Source organism: Narcine bancroftii, chromosome 5 (genome assembly GCF_036971445.1).
Source record: "Narcine bancroftii isolate sNarBan1 chromosome 5, sNarBan1.hap1, whole genome shotgun sequence".
NCBI lineage: Eukaryota > Metazoa > Chordata > Chondrichthyes > Torpediniformes > Narcinidae > Narcine > Narcine bancroftii.
In genome coordinates this window covers 256,090,607-256,111,475 of record NC_091473.1, presented here as the reverse complement: position 1 = coordinate 256,111,475, position 20,869 = coordinate 256,090,607, and the positions used below count along the sequence as shown (strand labels likewise).

The 20,869-nt window shown below is 45.7% G+C and overlaps 1 protein-coding gene across 8 annotated transcripts in view; it reads left to right on the top strand.

Moving 5' to 3' along the window:
• The window catches only part of plxna2 (plexin A2), a 374,997-nt gene that overhangs the window by 302,988 nt on the left and 51,140 nt on the right, over positions 1 to 20,869 (top strand). For all 8 annotated transcript variants that reach the window (XM_069942307.1, XM_069942304.1, XM_069942308.1 and 5 more), the window contains exons 19-22: positions 1,825 to 1,918; positions 4,129 to 4,368; positions 16,048 to 16,191; positions 17,977 to 18,211. In XM_069942307.1, the coding sequence (XP_069798408.1) occupies positions 1,825 to 1,918; positions 4,129 to 4,368; positions 16,048 to 16,191; positions 17,977 to 18,211 (713 nt within the window). The remainder of the gene's footprint in view (positions 1 to 1,824; positions 1,919 to 4,128; positions 4,369 to 16,047; positions 16,192 to 17,976; positions 18,212 to 20,869) is intronic.

Below are 20,869 nucleotides of genomic sequence, written 5' to 3'. Positions count from 1 at the left end.
CATCCTGCACCGGGACTCCCAAGTTCCTTTGCACCTCCAAATTTTGAATTTTCTCCCCATCCAAATATTGACCCGCCCTTTTATTCCTTCCACCAAAGTGCGTGACCGTACACATTCCAACATTATATTTCATTTGTCACTTCTCTGCCCATTCTCCTCATCTGTCTAAGTTTCTGTGCAGCCTCTCCAATTCCTCATCATTCCATGCTCCTCCACTTCAGGGTAGGAGTGCAAAGTTCCAGAATTGTTGTACGTTGAACTTGGTTATTTTGACTGAGAGATGGATACTGAAGGAGCAGGCTCATGTCCTCAATAAACCAAGCGGTTCATGTGTTTGGAACATCTTGTCGTTCTTGTTTGAAAACCAGTGCAGTCCTTTTAATTCCTTGGCCCATTAGCCCACAATGGTCTCAATGGAATTTCTCAATGTGCCCTACTTTTCAAACCCCAACATCCCCCAAAGCACTCTGCTTCAGAAAAAGCACATTTTTGCTCTTTGTCAAGGTTCTCCTGTCAGTAACAACTGGCCTTCCTGTGCAGAGCAGATCCCATAAAGAACACGGCTCGGAATCAGGTTGTCTACTCTTTTAACATTACACCAGGGATAAATTGTGATCAGGTTTTCCTTTATATTGAGGAAACAGGACCCTCGATACATTAGCGAAGTTTCTGCCTGAGCCCTTCAAGGTGTGAGTGAAAAAAAACAGCTGTCTGAGTTAAAGACTGGGGATAGAAAGGGAGAAGAATGGGAGGGAGAGGAATGCAGACACATGGCCAGACAAGAACCTGGAAACTATGTAGCCTTGTTGGAGGGTCAGATCCACCTGCTGAGGAAGTCTCCACACTTGGTTGAATCAAGGTGACTCTGAACTAAGTCATCCTGCACTTTGAAAGAAATCAGGTTACTGATTTCCTGGAGTTTGTCTGTTGAATGTCGAAAGGACTGTAGATTTGACAGGGTAAGTGGGGACCGTTGTTGGGGTGGGAGAATCTTGCACAAAGGTGGAAAGCCCACTTCTGCCAAGACTTCTGTGACTAATGAGAGCTTCTCATCGAGAAAGAAGTGTGCGTGTAGTCACTGTGTACATTGTGTAGGGATCGAAGCTCATGGGGAGTAGGTGGAGAATGGAACTGAGACTAATGATAAGATCAGCCATTATTTCATTGTAGCTGATGGAGCTATATGTGTTTGTGGGGTGCATGTGGGGGAGTGTGTTTGAGGAGGGTGGGGGAGTTGCTGTGAGCTCCTCATTGTGATTTGACCTGTTTCGGCCTCTGACGGAATCCACATGAGCAAACGTTGTTGGATCAGAACCAGCCCTCAGTGTGGCCATGAATGTGTGGTGCACGATGGACTCAGCGATGAAACCAGGTTTTGATGAACTCCGAGAGAGTTCATCACGTACGTTTCCATGATGTGCGTGTAAAAAACCTACCTCTAATGTCTCCGCTAAAATTCCCTCCCCTCACCTTGGACAGAGCATAACGTGCCAGTTGTTGGCAATGGTTAACATGTTGGATTCTCTCACCTGCTAACCAAGACTGACACAGTATGTTGAGTGGATTCACAAGGTGAGGAAGGGTAACTTACATTTTTATTATGACGTGTTCAGTATAAGTCGATGCTGACCTTTGGCACAATATCCTGTCTGCAAACCGACCAGCAAACATTTTCATGAGGCACTGGTTCCATGGAGATGACAGATCATTGAAAAGATTGAAATCCAGTTTTTATGAGGCTCTGCAATCAGTCCTTGAAAAATGGGATTATATCTTGAGAGATCGATGCAATGCAAAACTCTTATGTGCTTTGTTTTAATTCAGTGGCAATACTTCCCTGGTTGTCTTTGGAACCAACCTGGATGTCATTCAGGAGCCCAGGATTCGGGTGAAGTACAACAGCCAGGAATCATTCAATGTAAGTCTTGTTCTGCTGGTGACCAGAAGACCACAAGACATAGGAGCAGAAATAGGCCACTCAGCCCATTGAGTCTGCCCACCATTCAATCATGAGCCGATCCATTTCCCCGGTCATCCATCTCCCCATCACCTTTGATGCCCTAGCTAATCAAGAACCTGTCAATTTCTGCCTTAAATACACCCAATGGCTCTTTACCACCCACTGGCTGAAGAAATTCCTCCACATTTCTAGACTAAGTGGAAGCTCTTCAATCATGAAATTGTGCCCTTTTGTCCTAGACTTTCCCACTGTCTGTCCTGATAGCACAAGTACACAGGGTATGGTGGTCACATGGTTTTTGTACTAGTATATTATGGAGGGCCAAAGGGCCAAATTCTATCCAATAATAAAACTCCATAAAGTCAGGGACGGGCAGGCCCCTGTACAGTTAACCCTGAGCCGTCAAAGTCTCCTCAAATAACCAGCTGAATTTTATCAGGCCAACTGGATTTATAGTTACTTTTTATTGTTTATTCTCATGAATTATACAAATATAATATAGATATTATTTCATAATAATCTTTAAAACAAATGGAAAACCAATGAGCCTGCTGACGCAGTAGGATTCTGTGTGATAATGCCAAGGGAGCTCATGCATTTTGTACAAAACCCTTGGCTTTTCTGATCACATAGAGATGGCTAATGGAATCTCCGAAACTCCTTAATACTGGCTAATGGAAGATTAACAAGACAAAAAAATCCTTAGTCAGCAGTAATGCAAGGAGGCAGATGGAGAAATCAGCTCTGATCGAACTTTGGACTTTAATTGTGGCCTTTTTTTTTAATTCAGTAAATTAGTCATTTGTTTCCTGTGGAAAAGCTCCGGCTGACAGGAATGGATTGACTGAATGGAACTTCGGTTCAATATCTACAATGTTCAGTTTGCAGAATCTCATTTCGGGACTGCATTCACGCTGGGAAATTTGGTTTAAATTAACTCTCCCTTGGGGGAAAGTGAAATGAAAAATAAAGTTCCAGTGAATCAAGCTGTACTTTCAGATGTACTCATAGGCTGTAAGATTATTGATTTTCTTTAAAGAAAAATTATCACGGCAACATTCTGGAGACCAGAGGGAGAGACAGTAATACAGAAAATGACCATTTATGTCTCTGTAATTTACAGAACAGTTGTGTTCCTCTGGTAGAACAATAAAACACTTTTCATGTGAGAAACACTATTTGCAGGCCATTTAACACCCCAGTTGTGGGTCTTGGGGACATTTTGTGCAGTGGGAGCTCTGTCACCAAATGGCACCAGCATCTTCTGCAGGGACCTGCCTTGTCTCCTCGCTCCTCAAAGTGACTGCCCTGACCTCGCTGCCGGACATATGGTGATGTTCCAAGCTGGGTGCTCAGGGAAAGTGACTCAGTATGTGGAAGTCTCTATGTTCACCATGTTCTGCCATTTACCAGTTTCAAATGTTACTTAAGAACATAAGAACTAGGAGCAGGAGTTGGCCATCTGGCCCATCAAGCCTGCTCTGCCATTCAATAAGATCATGGCTGATCTGGTCATGGACTCAGCTCCCAATGAACCTTAATTCCCTACCATGCAAAAATCGAACTGAGTCTTCATTATATTTAATGATCCATCCTCTAATACTTCCTTGGCAGAGAATGCTCTCTGGGAGAAGCAGTTCCTCTTCATTACTGCCTTAAATCTACTCTCATGAACCTTTCGACTAGGTCTCACAGTTCAAATAACAGAGTGTGAGGATGTGGCTCTTGTATTAAACAGCCATCCTTTAATGTCATGTTTCCATGTTATTAAAGTCCTTGCTCAGTGTTCAGACCATATAGAGGAGAGCTGGGTATGAGATGGTCACATTGAGAAGAGTTGGATAAAAGGTCAACACAGTTAGCGCAACGCTGTTATAGCTCAGCGATTGGAACCGGGGTTTGAATCCCATGCTATCTGTGAGGAGTTTGTACGTTCTCCCTATGTCTGCGTGGGTTTTCCCCAGGGGCTCCAGTTTCCTCCCACCCTTCAAAATATATGGGGTTGTAGGTTAGTGGGTATAATTGGGCAGCACGAGCTCGTGGGCCAAAATGGGCTGTTACCGTGCTCTATGTATGGGGAGATGGGTTTTCAGACCACATTATGTGGGCTGTGCAAAACGGTGCTCTGATGGGGGAAGTTGCTGACTGGTTTTCTTTTCCTACCGCAGGTGTGCGAAGTGGTGAATGCTACCACCATGATGTGCCGGGCCCCAGCTCTGACCAATGAACCCCAGCTGGGACAGGACTCCGTGGAGAGGCCCGACGAGTTTGGGTTCATCTTTGACAATGTGCAGGAGCTGCTTGTCTACAACAACACAAACTTCCTCTTCTACCCTAACCCAACGTTCGAAGCTCTGAGTGTAACAGGGATGCTGGAACAGAAGCCAGGCACCCCCATTATACTGAAAGTATGTGCTACAATCCGTAAGTTGGAGTGCCGTGTTATACCCTGAACCAATTCCTGTCCCTCTGGGACTGACTTTGCTGTATGTGCAGAGGACATAAAGATGATGGACAAATTTGCAAATGACACTAAGGTGTCGGGTTTTGTCAAGAGTGAGAACGGTTGCCATAGTTTCTAGCAGGATCTGGATCGGTTGGGCAAGTGGGCAGAGGGATGGTCAATTGAATTTAATACGGAGAAATGTGAGTGTTGCATTTTGGGAAGTCTAACGTGTAGGACCTACATAGTGAATGGTAGGGACCGAGGGAGTGTTGTTGAGCAGAGGGATCTGTGAGTGCAGATACTGCTACCTTGAAAGTGGTGTCACAGGTAGATAGGGTGGTCAAAAAGACTTAGGCACATTGGCCTTCATCAGTCAGAGCACTGAGGTCATGTTGCAGTTGTATAAGATGTTGGTGAGGCCCCAGGTGGATCACTGTGTTCAGTTTTGGTCACCGTGCTGCTGGAAGGATGTTGTCGAGCTGGAGAGGGTGCAGAGGAGATTTACAAGGATGATGCCATGACTCGGGCCTGAGCTACAGAGGGAGGTTGATTCCTTGGAGCACAGGAGGATGAGGGGTGATTTCGTAGGGGTGTTCAAAATGATAAGAGGAGGAGATCAGGTGAACACACAGAGTCTCTTGCCTAAAAAATGGAAATCCAGAGGACACAGGTTCAAGATGGGGTGGGGGGGGGGGGGGGAGATTTAACGGGAACCTTTTGGTGTAGCAGTTAGTGCAATGCCATTGCGGCATCAGCGATCGGGACTGGGGTTTGAATCCCACATTCTCCCCTTGTCTGTGTGGACTGTCCCTGGGGTCTCCGGTTACCTCCCACTGTTTGAAATGTATTGGGGGTGGGTGTAGAGAACAGGCTGCCGGAGGAGGTGGTTGAGGCAGGCACCATAGCAACATTTGAGATGCATCTGTTGGGTTTAGAGGATTAGTGTAGGTGGGACATTTTGGTCAAGCAGGACAAGTTGGACTGAAAGACCCTGTTTCCACACTGTGACTATGACCCGACTCATGTCCTTCCACAGATACTGTTGGAGCGCCTACTGAGTTTTTGCAAAGTACAAATACATTGTCATTGGTATTCACTGAGGACAGTGTGATGCTCTGTGGTGACAGTAAGCAGACACAAGATTCGTAAAGGCTGAACAACAGGCTTTATTCTACTTAAAGTCTTCTGCTGTATTCAGCTGCAACTCCATGTGACTGACCTCGGGGGGCCAGATGTGGCTTAGAGCCCGGTAGATGATTGGCAGCTGTCAGGGTGGGGCATGATCCGTTCAGGTCAGTTGATTGACAGCTGGTGAGGTGTGGTCTGTCCTCCGGTGATCTTCCTACAGGTAGGAAGACCCCCTGCAGTAGGCTAGTGGTGTATCACCACAGACAGTGAGATCAAGGAGGGCTATGCTGGTTTCTAGGATGTTTAAATCAAGGCTGGTTCACTGAGGTAGATGTCCCCAGGGATCTAATTCCAGTTATTGAGTTGGGCGAGAAAAGTGATTGGTGGGGCTTTGCATATGGCTGACCACAAGCTGGGTCCCACAGTATGGAAGAGTAGCCAGGATTGCTCCTCTGTTTAAGAAGGGAAATAGAGATAAATCAGGAAAAAATAGGCCAGAGAGCCTTGCATCAAAGGCAAGGAATTTATTGCAGAAGATTCTAAGGAATAAGATCTTTTTGTGTTTGGAGAAGCAGGCTAGTTGTCTTATCTCTGCAGAGGAAACCCTGTCTCATCGATATGAATTTTCTGGCGAGGAGACAAAGATGGTTGCTTTGGACAAGGTCCCTCATGGTACGCTGATGAGACTTAATAGATTCAATTCAAAATAGAAGACGGGGGTGGTAATGAAGGGATGTTATTCGAGCTCGAGGCCTGAAACCAGTGGGAACAGTGCTGGACTCTGCTGTTCGTGATGTCCATCAATGAGTTAGACACAAATGTAGAACCATAGAACATTACAACACAGAAACAGGCCCTTCTACCCTTCTAGTCTGTGCCAGACTATTATTCTGCCTAGTCTCACTGACCTATACCCAGTCCATAATCCCGCCACACCCCTCCAATCCATGTACATGTGAAAATTGAGCCCTTTATTCCTCACCCCTCACCACTCTCTGTGTGAAGAAGTTCCCCCTAAACTTTTCACCCTTAACCCATGTCCTTGGGTTTGTATCTCATCCACCCTCAGTGGAAAAAGCCGACCTGCATTGTCTATACCGATAATAATTTTAAATACCTCTATCAAATCTCCACTCATTTTTCCGTTAGTCAGTTTGAAGAAGACATAATAAATGGCAGAGTTGTGGATAATGACAGAATTCAACAGGATGGGGACCAACTGAAATATGGATGGAGGGGTAGCAGATGGAGTTTACTCTGGACATGTGAGGTGGTGCCCTTTGGGAGGTCAAATACAAGAGAAAAGTAAAGAGTTAATGGAAGAAGCACTGAGATGCAGAGGGATCGGTGGGGGGGGGTGGTTTAGGTCCTTGAAGTGGGGAACACAGGTAGATGGGGCGGTAAAGTGGGGGACAGTATGCTCGTGTTTGTTGGTAGGGCCTCTCAGTCACAACGTTGTAGCTGTAGGACACTGGCAGTAAGGGGAGGCTGGGCTAACTCGAATGGTGTGTCGGAGGTTGGGGGGTGAGATCGTAGAGGTTTATAAGCTCATGAGAGGCATTGACTTTTTACTTTGGGTGGAAATGTCAAATACAATTAAATGCAATAAGCCATAGGTTCAAGATGAGGTGGTGTAGGGAGTTTAAAGGAGGTTTCTGGAGCTAGGGGTTTTGCACAGACACCGGCAGGTGCCTGAAACTGATTGCCAGAGGTGGAAGCAGGTACAAGAGCAAAGTTTAGACGGACACCTGGCCAGTCAGGGATTGGAGGGGTGCAGACCACGTGTGGGCAAATGTACAGTTTGGTGTCGCGGTTAGTGCAACACCATTACAGCGCTAGCAATCGGGACCGGGGTTCAAATCCCACGCTGTCTGTAAAGACTTTGTACGTTCTCCCCGTGTCTATATGGGATTTCCCCAGGGTTTCCGGTTTCCTCCCACTGTTCAGTCTGTATTGGGGGTGGTAGGTTAATTGGATGTAAATTGGGCAGTACGGATTCGTGAGCCAAAATGACTTGTGCTGTACCTCTAAATCGTTTTTGAAAAACAAATTGTAAAATTTAAAAATATAAAAATCATGGCCAGGAGAAACATTTGGGCTGAAGGGCCTATTCCTGTGCTGTACTGTTTTAAGACGGAGGCTGCAGGATCACTTTCAATGGGAACAGCAAAGCACTGTCACTGTGTTTAAACAACTCAAAACGCAGGAGGTTCCAGAAATTCTCAGCATCTGTAGGGGGGAGAAAACAGTTGATGCTTCAGCTCACTAATCTTTCTGCAGAACTCTTGACCAGCTTTGAGATTTTACCAGCAGCTGAAGATCCAGCTGCGCTGGATGGGTCACGTCTCCAGAATGGAGGACCATCGCCTTCCCAAGATCGTATTATATGGCGAGCTCTCCACTGGCCACCGTGACAGAGGTGCACCAAAGAAAAGGTACAAGGACTGCCTAAAGAAATCTCTTGGTGCCTGCCACATTGACCACCGCCAGTGGGCTGATAACGCCTCAAACCGTGCATCTTGGCGCCTCACAGTTTGGCGGGCAGCAGCCTCCTTTGAAGAAGACCGCAGAGCCCACCTCACTGACAAAAGGCAAAGGAGGAAAAACCCAACACCCAACCCCAACCAACCAATTTTCCCTTGCAACCGCTGCAATCGTGTCTGCCTGTCCCGCATCGGACTGGTCAGCCACAAACGAGCCTGCAGCTGACGTGGACTTTTTACCCCCTCCATAAATCTTCGTCCGCGAAGCCAAGCCAAGAAAAAAGTCTGATAAGCCAGTCATGGCCTTGACCATTGGTACATGTCACACGGGACCAGGTATCACACTTGTGACAGGTATTAACCATGTCTCTGCCTCCTTTGTAGAAGCATTATATAAGTATGTGTGCAAGACATGTGCATCGTGCACATGTCGTAGCAATTTATTGTCATCTGATTGTACAACTTGACGAATCAACATTCTCTGGTCCTCGGTGCAAAACACTGGCAGACAAACAATACATATACAAGACAAGGATTTCATCTATACAAATAAATAAATATTGACTGATGAATATGGGAGTCTAGGAGGGTTAGTATGAGCAGTTCAGCATTTTCACTGCCTGTGGGAAGAAGCTGTTCCTCCGCCTGGTGGTGCGGGCTCTGATCCTCCTGTAGCTCTTCCCCGAGGGGACCAGCTGTATGCGCGATGGAAGGGGCCCTCAGTGATTTTCAAACAACAATGTGTGGATTTTCAAACAACAATGTGCAGCCTGTGGATATACCTCCTGTCTATGGAGATTTTCTTTCAGACACTGCCCTCATTGTAATTTATGCATCATTCCTGAAACCTTCAGCGTGGGGAGAGGACGTGGTGAGTGATTTCCCGTGGGGCTGGGTCATGCCTGACCTTTGCAGTGGCACAGATTATAAAAGGTCTGGCATTCAGCTGGGAATGACGTGATGATTGCCAAATTGTAGAAAGATAAATCATGAGATTTCCTTCTGGTTTTTGCCAAATAAATGCAATGCAAAGACTTGGAATTATCTCAGGCCATGAGGGGAACTGAGAATTTTATCCACGTACAGGATGCTTCATGTGTGCAAAGCATCTATAAAGACATAGATGGTTAATATTTGAAAGGGAAAAACCAGCAGGCTATTGTAGAAAACTCATCTGACTTTCGGCAATACTGTCTGGTGGTTACCTCGGGGTAACTAAAATGGCCAGCAGCAATAAACTCAGGCTTTTCCCAGCCCAAATTAATAAGATCTTCCCAGGACCTGGAATAAAACACTAAGTTCTGCAGACTCCATGGTTGAAGTAAAAACAAGATGCTGGAGAAACTCAGCTGGTCAAACAGTGTACTTTATGGAGCAAAGGTAAAGATATAGAACCAGCGTTTCAGGCTTGAGCCCTTCATCAAGGTGCGGACAAAATGAATCAGATGCCGCCAACATTTTGCTCAAACCTTCTCAGAACAGTTTACTATTTTTTAAAACCTCTTTCTTCTCGAGAGCAAAGATTCAACTGAGAGTCAGAAAGGAAAACGAAGCAGCAATTTAAAATAATGATCAAAAAGCAACATCTCTTTCATTAAGAAACACAGCAAGAACGACAACCTCCTCACCGGGTCTTTGATATCTTTCATCTGTAATTAATGTTTGGAAGACAGTGTATTAACTTTGTTTTTTCAGTTGCCGTTGAGATCAATTAAGTGAGAAAAAAAGATGTTTTCAGGTGACAGGATGATAGCATCTGGACTGGTCTGGCACTGTCCCCTCCATTCCTGCACTGCCAGTGGATAACATCTGGAGTGATCCACACTGTCCCCTCTGTTCCTGTGTAACGGGTTTGCATAGGACGTAGAAAAAAGAGATGACTCACAGAACTGTTTTCCAGTATTTATTTGCTCCCTTTTAGAAGACAACATAAAACAACCATTGTCTTCTGAGTTTTCTTCCTTTTCTACCCATTTTTCTCCTCAGCAAAGTAAGAGAATTTACTCTGTAAAACCTCACCAAAGCTATGTTGATCACATGACCAGCACATGGTAATAGAGTCAAAACACCAGTCAGATAAAAACAACTGTAAACTTTACATTAAAGGTTAAAATAAATACAAATCAATGGTAAAACATAATAATCTTAGTAATGAACAATATACATTAAACATTGATAACAAATAATTCATTTTCCAAAGAAAACATTAAAGTAGCCCATCAGCTAAGTTCCCCCACACTTACACCTAGCACAGGAAGAAAATGAAGGGAGGGGCTTAGGAGGCACAGAAGAGGAGTGCACAGCAAACCTTATTCCCACCAGAAACATTTTTAAAATAACAGTAAATACAGATACTTCATTGGGATAAAATTCACAAATATAGAATTGAGAATAAAAGTGATTGCAACCTATTTTTAACTCAGTTACACTTGCACTGCCAGTGGCCAGGAGATTTACAACAATACCACTCCATTCTCCACGCCACACATTCAACAACCAAAACCCCTCTTTCAGTGACCAGACAGTTCCTAAATATCGACTCTTATTTTTCATAGACAAACAATCCTGACATGTGTAACCTGTTCATGAAAACATTACAATTGGGATGGAAACAGTCCTCATGTTTTGATATTTCCCTCACAAGGCTTCCACTTGAGTCTTGGCTCGTGCTGTGTGGGAAATAGCTGTGGTAATGGAACTGTGCTTTATCAACAAGACCTTAAAAGTGTACTTTACACAAGCAAACAACCTCAGCTGTGGAGCACTGGAGCACATCTTTCTCCTGACAATGTATGTGCATTGACCAGGGCCAGATGTTGGCCAGGATCTCAGGATCCTGCGCATGAACCAGGGGCAGATGTTGACCAGGGACCAAATGTTAACAAGGACCAGAACTTAACAGGGGCCAAGTGTTATCGAGGGCCAGATATTAACGAGGACCAGATTTTAATGGTAGCAGTTGTTATCAAGGGCCAGATTTTAATGGGAGCAGAGATCTGCTCTAGATTCTAGCAGCTGTAGTCTTTAATGTGGCTTCAGAATGTCCCCACACACCATTGCAGAGGGGGCGGGAATGTCCCCACGCACCATCGCGGAGAGGGCGGGAATGTTCCCACGCACCATCGCGGAGTGGGTGATTGTGTCCAAGTGTGTAGTGTTTTCTGCCCCTGGGACCTTGGACCGACATTTGGCTGGGATATTTGGGGCCGTCAGATGGATCGTGTGGAGGGAGAATTATTGGTCCCTGCTGTGAGCCGTCTCTCTGGCGTTGGGTGTTCTGCACTCACTGAGAAGGTGGAACCCTGCAAATGTCACTGACAGCTGAATGATTCATGGAACCTTCTCTTATTTTCATAAGTTGTGTACAAAATGTAAACATAATGAGTGGAGGGTAATTATTTTACATGAATCTTGGGCATTAAAAATGAATCTTCCTGCAACTGTGAACACAAATATAACCACCACTCTCCAACTCTAATGGACCTCCTGAGGCAGGTGAATAGCAAACAGGCCAAATTTGCTGCAAGATATTTTTCTCCTTAAATCAGTACAATAATCGAAGGAAACTTGTGGTGATTAATCTCCTGCTGTGATCCACTCTGTTTAATGCAGGTCTGCTGTGATCCACTCTGTTTAATGCAGGTCTGCTGTGATCCACTCTGTTTAATGCAGGTCTGCTGTGATCCACTCTGTTCAATGCAGGTCTGCTGTGATCAACGCTGTTCAATGCAGGTCTGCTGTGATCCACTCTGTTCAATGCAGGTCTGCTGTGATCAACCCTGTTCAATGCAGGTCTGCTGTGATCCACTCTGTTCAATGCAGGTCTGCTGTGATCAACCCTGTTCAATGCAGGTCTGCTGTGATCCACTCTGTTCAATGCAGGTCTGCTGTGATCCACTCTGTTTAATGCAGGTCTGCTGTGATCCACTCTGTTCAATGCAGGTCTGCTGTGACTCCAGCTTCTGTAAATGCTGCTCATTTGTTGTGAATGTTTCACTGTATATCCATAATCACTCGACAACAATTATCAGACATTGGTCTGAAACCATTGGGAAGTTGTACTGATGGTGCATCAACAGAAGACAATTTTAGCAACACTGGAGTGAAGAAGAATGAGGGGAGATTTGATCGAGATATTTAAAATTATGAGGGAGATGGACAGAATTAATGTAGGTCGGCTTTTCCACTGAGGGTGGGTGAAATACAAACCAGAGGACGTGGGTTAAGAGTGAAAGCGGAAAAGTTTAGGGGGAACTTCTTCATAGAGAGTGGTGGGAGTGTGGAACGAGCTGTCAGCTGAAGAGGTGAATGCAGGCTCAATTTTAATATTTAAGAAGAATTTGGACTGGTCCATGGATGGGAAGGGTATGGAGGGATAGGGACTGTGTGCAGGTCAGTAGGACCAGGGAAGAATAAATGGTTTGGCACAGATGAGAAGGGCCGAAGGGGCCTGTTTCTGCGCTGTAATATTTTATGGTCCTATGGGTACTTGAACAAGCCTAGCATAGAGGGATATGGAATGAATGCAGACACAGGATGGACAGGTACGATGGCCAGTCTCGATGTGATGGACTGGAAGCCCTGTTTCAGTGCTGGACAGCTCTCTGTGGTTCCCTTGAAGGTGTCTCATTGGAATCCCCCTGATGGCACTCTCCTCTGAGTGGTGAAAGGACATTTCAGTACTCAGCTTCTGACAGGTCTTTGATCCAGTTTGTGTTCCACTCCTTTGCTCTCCAGGCCAGGAGTCAAAGCCCAAATCTTTACCGCCTTGGTTTTTCGACACCCCGATATTTTGGCTCTCCAGCAGTATTTTAGAGTTGCTTAGCTTTTTTGTACTGTTTCCTCTTTGACTATATCCCGAATTATTTTCTTTAATAGCTGTGCTTTTCTGCTTGTTGTGAAGTCTGGGATCAGTGGGATTCCACCAGAATCATTGAGGAGACCCATAATGTCATATACGGGCAAACTCCGCTTTACGCAATTCATTTGCCCAAATTTTTACTCACGTAAGACAAATTCACATTAAGCGATTAATAGGATCACTGTGAATAATTAACAATGAATCCTCATCCTTTCAAACCGTCCAATACAAAAATGTTATAAAAACAACTTTTAGCTGCATAATAATACCACAACTGTTAAAGTTAATCCAAATAATTATAATACTTTTAATTCATTTCATAATTACATCATAACTAAATGATTTCTTTTAAAAATTGTCCTCAGTTGGCTGCACAGATTTTGATTTTTTTTTATACAATTTCCTCAAGCTGGCGATCACTTTTTCAAATTTGCTGCAGACTTCCAGGCTTTTTTCCACGTTAGGATCAACATTTAGATAAAAATCCTTGGCGGCTTCAACAGTTCAAATCCTTTTTGAAAAGTTTCTGGAAATTTTGCAGCGTTTATATCTACACTGGCAGCTTCCCCTGGAATTATTATGTTGTATTATCCTGTTCGATGTTTAAAGTGGTCAAACCAACCGAAACGTAATGCAAAAGTTTCCACATCCCTTTGAAATGTATTTTCTTTAAGCATCAAAAAGATGTTTAAATCTTTGGTTTGAATGCTTTTTGGACAAAGTGGGATTCGCTTTTGGTTAAAATCTTCAATCCGAAGATGAAGTAGCCGTTCCATTTCAATCATGAATGGACTCCTATTTCAAGTCATTTGCACTTCGAGAAACTGAGGCAACTTCACCTAGTTCTTTATATTCATGCTGCTTTACTTAAAACTGTGCATTCCAGCTCATCGTAGCCCAGATCGTGTTCGATTTTCTCATTTCTGGCACCGTCTTTGTGACCTTTAATAACTTCAAGTATTTCTTCTAAGGTAATTGCTTTTATTTTCCTTTTAACATCACTCTCAGCTTCTTTTCCATATTTTCTTTTATCCATATTTAAAGGGGGCAGGGGGCACACTGAGTCTGACTGTCATTTCCACATATATTATATAGGGCCATTTACACCATCTACTTGTAATTCGAGTCTTCCCGAACAATCTCACGGTAACCGAATAATTACGCAGGTAAAACAGGAAATGGTTATAGTTTTCCAAATCGTGGTAACTGAATTTTGCGAGGATTGCAACCCAGAACCCTTCTGAAGACCACTGTGAAACCCTACCCTCAGTTATAAGCTAATAAAAGCGTTTGTTCTCCCTCCAATTAGTTGAGAGAGCTTTTATTCGCATCACCCCTAATGTCTCCCCTAAACTTCCCTCCCTCCACTTTGTGTAGAGAAGTTTTTCCACGGGGAAGGTGGGGGACTGGAATGGGCAGGCGGGGAGGTGGTGGAAGAAGATTGAACTATAGATTTGGCAGACACGTGAACAGGCAGGGAGTGGAATCATGCAGGATCTCCAGGCAGATAGAATGTTTGGCTAGCACAGGAACAGAGGCCTGAAGGGCCTATGGCTGTGTTGTATGACCACATGACTGATGAATTAAGAAGGTGAATGTTGAGCTAATCTGCTAAGAAACCTGATGGGGTCACATGCCAAATCTTGCAAAGAACTGCTCTGTGTCAGAACGAGGTAACCGTGACTGTCAGACCAGTGTGTGAGGACATCACAAGAGCAGGGTTTAAAAGCTTGCAGAGGAATCTGGACCAGCTGGAAAGATCGGCTGCAAAATGGCAGATGGAATTTAATGCAGATAAGTGTGGGGGGTTGGATTTTGGAAGGACAAACCAAGAAAGGACGTACACAGTAAATGGTCGGGCACTGAGGAGTGTGGTAGAACAGAGGGAACATGGAATACAGAGACATAATTCCCTGAAAGTGGCATCACAGGTGGATAGGATTGTAAAGAGAGCTTTTGGGATACTGGCCTTCATAGAGCCAGATATTAAGTACATGAGTAGGGATGTTGTGTTAAAGTTGTATAGGACATTGGTGAGGCCAAATTTGGAGAATTGTGTGCAGTTCTGGTCACCAAACTCCAGGAAAGATATCAATAAGATAGAAAGAGTGCAGAGAAGATATACTAGGATGTTGCCCGGACTTCAGGAAGTGAGTAACAGGGAAAGATTAAACAGGTTAGGACTTTATTCCCTGGAGCGTAAAAGAACGAGGGAAGATTTGATCAAGGTATTTAAAATTATGAGGGGAATGTAGATTGGCTTTTTCCACTGAGGGTGGGTGAGATCCAAACCAAAGGACATAGGTAAAGGGTGAAAGGGGAAAAGTTTAGGGGGAATCTCTTCACACAGAGAGTGGTGGGGGTGTGGAACGAGCTGCCAGCTGAAGGGGTGAATGTGGGTGCAATTTTAGCATTGAAGAAGAATTTGGACAGGTCCATGGAGGGGAGGGGTGTGGAGGGCTACGGTCTGGGTGCAGGTCAGTGGGAAGAGGCAAAAATAAATGGTTCAGCACAGATTTGGAAGGGCCAAAGGGGCCTGTTTCTGAGTTGTAGTGTTCTATGGTTCTTTGGGAAAGTAGCCATGCTGTGACTTTCCTGGCCAGTGCAGCATATGTTCCTTGCCTTTACCATTTGGAGCATTAACTGAATTGTGTTATCACATGTCATTTTGTAATTCATTATTAGTTGAGTATCAATTGACTGAGGTGATTGCACCAATTCACCAGTCGGCAACAGGCAGCCACGCAGAGAGGTTCTTCTCCATACAGTAAATGGTGAAGCACTAAATCAATTACCTGGAAATTAGAATTGAAATGATCACTTTTTATAATTAGCTTCTGGAAGATAAAGTGGTTAGTTTCAGAAAAGTGAGTTAATATTGTTGCAGATAAGAAACGCTGTGGCACATCCAGTTAGATGGTATGACATAGATCGATAATTGCCACTCACTGCTGGGCAGGTTCATTGAATTTGACCAGTAGAGTTCTAACAAATTTAGGAAATTATATTCTGAATGAAATCATGCTTATTTTGGAGTTTTATTAAAATGCACCTGCTGGTTGAACTGCGTGTGACTGGCTTGTTAAATAAATGTGTGTTTTGTTGTCCATTTAAACATTAGAGCAGGGCCTTGTTTTGAGAGGTGGACTTGGAATTGTTTTCTTGGCAGGGACGCAATCTCCTGCCGCCAGTTCCTGGAGGAACGAAGCTGGATTACACAGTGCTGATCGGGGACACGCCCTGTGCAGTCACCGTTTCCGAGACCCAGTTACTTTGTGAGCCTCCAAACTTGAGCGGGCAACTTCGAGTTTTGGTGAGTGCTTTGAGGCTGTTTGCCCTTGCCATTTGGTTCTGCAGTGAAGGCCAGGCCATTGCTTTCTTCAGCATCGTGTTGATCAGGATCAGACTGAAACAGACCAAGAGTTGGCCACGTGCACTGCGCTCTGGGAAGGGGCTCCATAGTAACACTGCAATGTAACATTGTGCTGGTCCATGATTTAAAATGATTTTATTGTCATATATTAAAAGAGAAATTTCCTTTCCCTCCAAAGACAGCGAGTGTCCATGGATTGGCCTCCAGCTCCCTCTGCCCCCACGGCCACGCAGAGTCCAGTCCAAACCATTGGCCACCCAAAATCCAGATCCGATCCTCCAACACGATCAGGAAGCCTCAGCACCCTCTTGCATATTGGATCCGATACCTGGCACCCCCTCAGCCAGTCTCCATCGGTCTGCAGCCCGGTGTGAGTCCTTGACCAGTTGCCAGCAGCCTGCTGCCTATGTGTTCTTCAGCCGCCATCCCCTGGGTCACCTCCTCTGCTTCTCCTTCTCAAATAAGGGGTGGTCTCCCCATTTTCTGGTGTTCTGCATCAGTCTTCCACTTTCCTGGAGTCTGAAACCCCCTTGTAGCCTGTTGCTGATCAGAGGTGCCGCCATCTTGGGCCTAGACCCCATGGTCGCGAGATTTTAAAATAAACCACCGTCAGATCCTTTAACAGGCATTTAAAGCCAGTACAGAGCACAGCGAGAGCAGTCAGACTGGGCAGTTGGACCCCATGGGGGAACGCAGGGTCTCTGCTCCCTGCTCTCCCCCAGGTCCTGCTCCAGCGGCAGTGCTGCCATTACAGTGGGTCCGGCAGTCCCACCATTTATTGGTGAACCATGTGGCTCTGGCTGCCTTTGGGAGTGAGTTCTTCAGCAGATCTCCTTGGTGATTGGGGACTGAGTTATAGAACATAGAGCACTACAGCACAGTACAGGCCCTTCAGCCCTCAATGTTGTGCTGTCCCATATAATTCCTTTTAAAAAAAGTACTAGACCCTTCGTACCCTGTAATCCTCTATTTTTAGTCCATCCATTTGCCTGTCTAAGATTCTCTTAAATGCTTCCACCACCATCCTTGGCGAGGCATTCCAGGCCCACACAACTCTCTGTGTATAAAAAAAAAAGCCTTACCCCTGATCCCTCCCTTCATTTTGTACACACATCTTCTGGTGCTTGTTCATCCTGACAATAAGGCCAATCCTGACACTGAGTGTTCCTCCATCCACCTCCCTCTATGGACACTCCCTTTCACTCCTGGAAGGTATTTCTGGGTTGTGCTGGGAGTTTGAGGCTCTAACAGAGTCTGGGGACCCAGCGTGAGCGTTGATGTTTGATCCATAATGCACATTCTTTCACACCGTGTTTGCCATTGTACAGGATAACTCCTCTTAAAATGTTGGTTTTGAGCTATACTATTTGTACAAGATGTCACCCCCCCAAAAAAAAATCTTGCACTTGCCACTGACCAGTGGATGGTGTTAAAAGCCAAATCCCAATATTTTAATCATAAATGATCATTTAAAGGTTTAAATTTTATTTGGATATTTTAAAATAAACCACTGTCAGCTCCTGTAATGGGCTGTTTAAAGCCTGTACTGAACAGACAGCAGATGGACCCTGCGACTTGGCAAATAATTAACCGCATGCGCGAGATCACGCTGGAGCCAGCTGAAAGATGGCGGCAGTGTTTAGACCGCTGTCCATGTGCAGATTTTGTATTCTTTGTGTGGGATGACCCCTGATTTTAAGGTTTAAGTTTTGTTTTGTGCTCCAGGTGCAAGTGGGAGGGTTGCAGTTCTCCCCAGGGACGGTCTACATCCTCTCCGACAGTCTGCTCACGCTTCCTGCCCTCATCAGCATCGTGGCGGGAGGCGCCCTTCTGCTACTCATCGTGGTAATTGTGGTAATCGCTTACAAGCGGAAATCCAGGGAGAACGACCTGACGCTCAAACGACTGCAGATGCAGATGGACAACCTGGAGTCCCGTGTGGCCTTGGAGTGCAAAGAAGGTATGAGCCAGGGGCATGTTATTGAGAGAATCCACCCGTGTTTGGTGCAATCGAAGTGTAGGGTTGGAAACTCACTGGGGATTCACTGGAGCCCACTGGGGTATCATTGAGGACTCACTGGGGTCACACTGGGGACTCACTGGGATCTCATTGAGTACTCACTGGGGACTCACTGGGATCTCATTGAGTACTCACTGGGGACTCACTGGGATCTCATTGAGCACTCACTGGGGACTCACTGGGGACTCACTGGAGCCCACTGGGGACTTACTGGAGCCCACTGAGGTCTCATTGAGGGCTCACTGGGGTTACCCTGAGGTCACATGGAGACTTAATGGGCCACACTGGAGATGCATGAGAGACCCACTCGAGTCACACTGGAGCCCACTGGGGACTTACTGGAGCCCACTGAGGTCTCATTGAGGGCTCACTGGGGTTACCCTGAGGTCACATGGAGACTTAATGGGCCACACTGGAGATGCATGAGAGACCCACTCGAGTCACACTGGAGCCCACTGGGGACTTACTGGAGCCCACTGAGGTCTCATTGAGGGCTCACTGGGGTTACCCTGAGGTCACATGGAGATGCATGAGAGACCCACTAGAGTCACACTGGAGCCCACTGGGGACACTGGAATCACAGGCCAAATATTCTCTGCTGGAAGAACAATGGGACAGTGGGTTGAGCAGCATCCATAGGAGAGAAAGCATAATCAATGTTTTGGGTCAGACCCCTTCATTGAAACAAGTGATGTGGAGAAGGGAAGACAGTACAAAGGAGCAAAACACGAGAATTTGCAGATCCCACGGTTGAAGTAAAAACACGAGGCTGGAGAAATTCAGCGGGACAAACAGTGTCCTTTATAGAGCAAAGATAAAGGTACAAAACCAACGTTTCAGGCTTGAGCCCTTCATCAGGATTTGAGCAGAATGTCTCCCGGCGTCTGAATAAGACGGTGAGGGAAGGGGGGAGCAGCAGAATCCCGAAGGCAGGAGGTGATGGGTGGAGAAGGGAAGGAGGGCACAGCAGAAAACAAGGGGAGGAGGGATGACTGGGTGAGTAGAGAGGGAAGGGGGTGGAGAGCTGACGGGGGGAGGGAGGGGGAAAGAAGAGCAGGTTGGCAGAAACTGGAAGTCAATGTGAATGAATGTGAGATTGGCAGCGAGAAGGATTGCAGGCCCGAAACTCTATGGACGCTGCCTACCCTGCTGAGTTCCTGCAGCACGCCGTGGGTCTCCCCAGTTTTCCAGCGTCTGCTGTCTCCCTCATTTACCTCCTGAAACCAAGTGTTCTCCACTGATGTAGTGAGATGCCCACTGTCTGGGCTCTCTCTGGCCAGGTGGCATTAATGTTGACTTTTCCGGTTTTTGCTAACCTGCTCACCTTTCCACCCCTCCTTTCCCTTCCCCAGTCACCTTTCCACCACCCCCACTTCACATAGGGATACTGTTACCCTTCAGCTCTTCTGTTTCATGCCAAACTATCATTCTGCCTTGTCCCACTGACCTACACCCAATCCATAGGGCTCCATATCCCTCCCATCCATGAACCTGTCCAAATTCTTCTTAAATGTTAAAATTGACCCCATATTCACCACTTCAGCTGGCAGCTTGTTCCACACTCCCACCCCTCTCTGTGTGAAGAAAATCCCTCTCATGTTCCCCTTAAACTTCCTCTTTCACCCTTAATCCATGTCCTCTGGTTTGGATCTCATCTACCCTCAGTGGATAACGCCTACCTACATTCCCCTCATAATTTTAAATACCTCGATCAAATCTTACTTCATTCTTCTATGCTCCAGGGAATAAAGTCCTAGCCTGTTTAACCTTTTCCTGTAACTCAGCTCCTGAAGTTCGAAAAACATCCTAGTAAATCTTCTCTGGACTCTATCTTATTGATATCCCTTCTGTGACCAGAACTGCACACAATACTCCAAATTTGGCCTCACCAATGTCTTATCTTCTTCTCTTTGGCTTGGCTTCGCGGACGAAGATTTATGGAGGGGGTAAATGTCCACGTCTGCTGCAGGCTCGTTTGTGGCTGACAAGTCCGATGCGGGACAGGCAGACACGGTTGCAGCGGCTGCAGGGGAAAATTGGTTGGTTGGGGTTGGGTGTTGGGTTTTTCCTCCTTTGCCTTTTGTCAGTGAGGTGGGCTCTGCGGTCTTCTTCAAAGGAGGTTGCTGCCCGCCGAACTGTGAGGCGCCAAGATGCACGGTTTGAGGCGAGATCAGCCCACTGGCGGTGGTCAATGGGGCAGGCACCAAGAGATTTCTTTAGGCAGTCCTTGTACCTTTTCTTTGGTGCACCTCAGTCATGGTGGCCAGTGGAGAGCTCGCCATATAACAGATCTTGGGAAGGCGATGGTCCTCCATTCTGGAGACGTGATCTCAGCATAACATCCAAACTCATGTACTCAATCATTTGATTTATAAAGGCCAAGATACCAAAAACTTTCTTCACAACCCTGTCCACCTGTTCACTTTCAGGGAATGATGTATCTGTGTTCCCAGATCCCTCTGTTCTACTGCCTTGCCCAACCATTCACCATGTACGTCCAATCTTGGTTGTCGAAAGATTTTTAAACAGTGGGAAGTAAACCTATATTGTAGAGTTGGAGAGTTTCATAAGTAAAATTCTTCATCATTTTTACTCCTG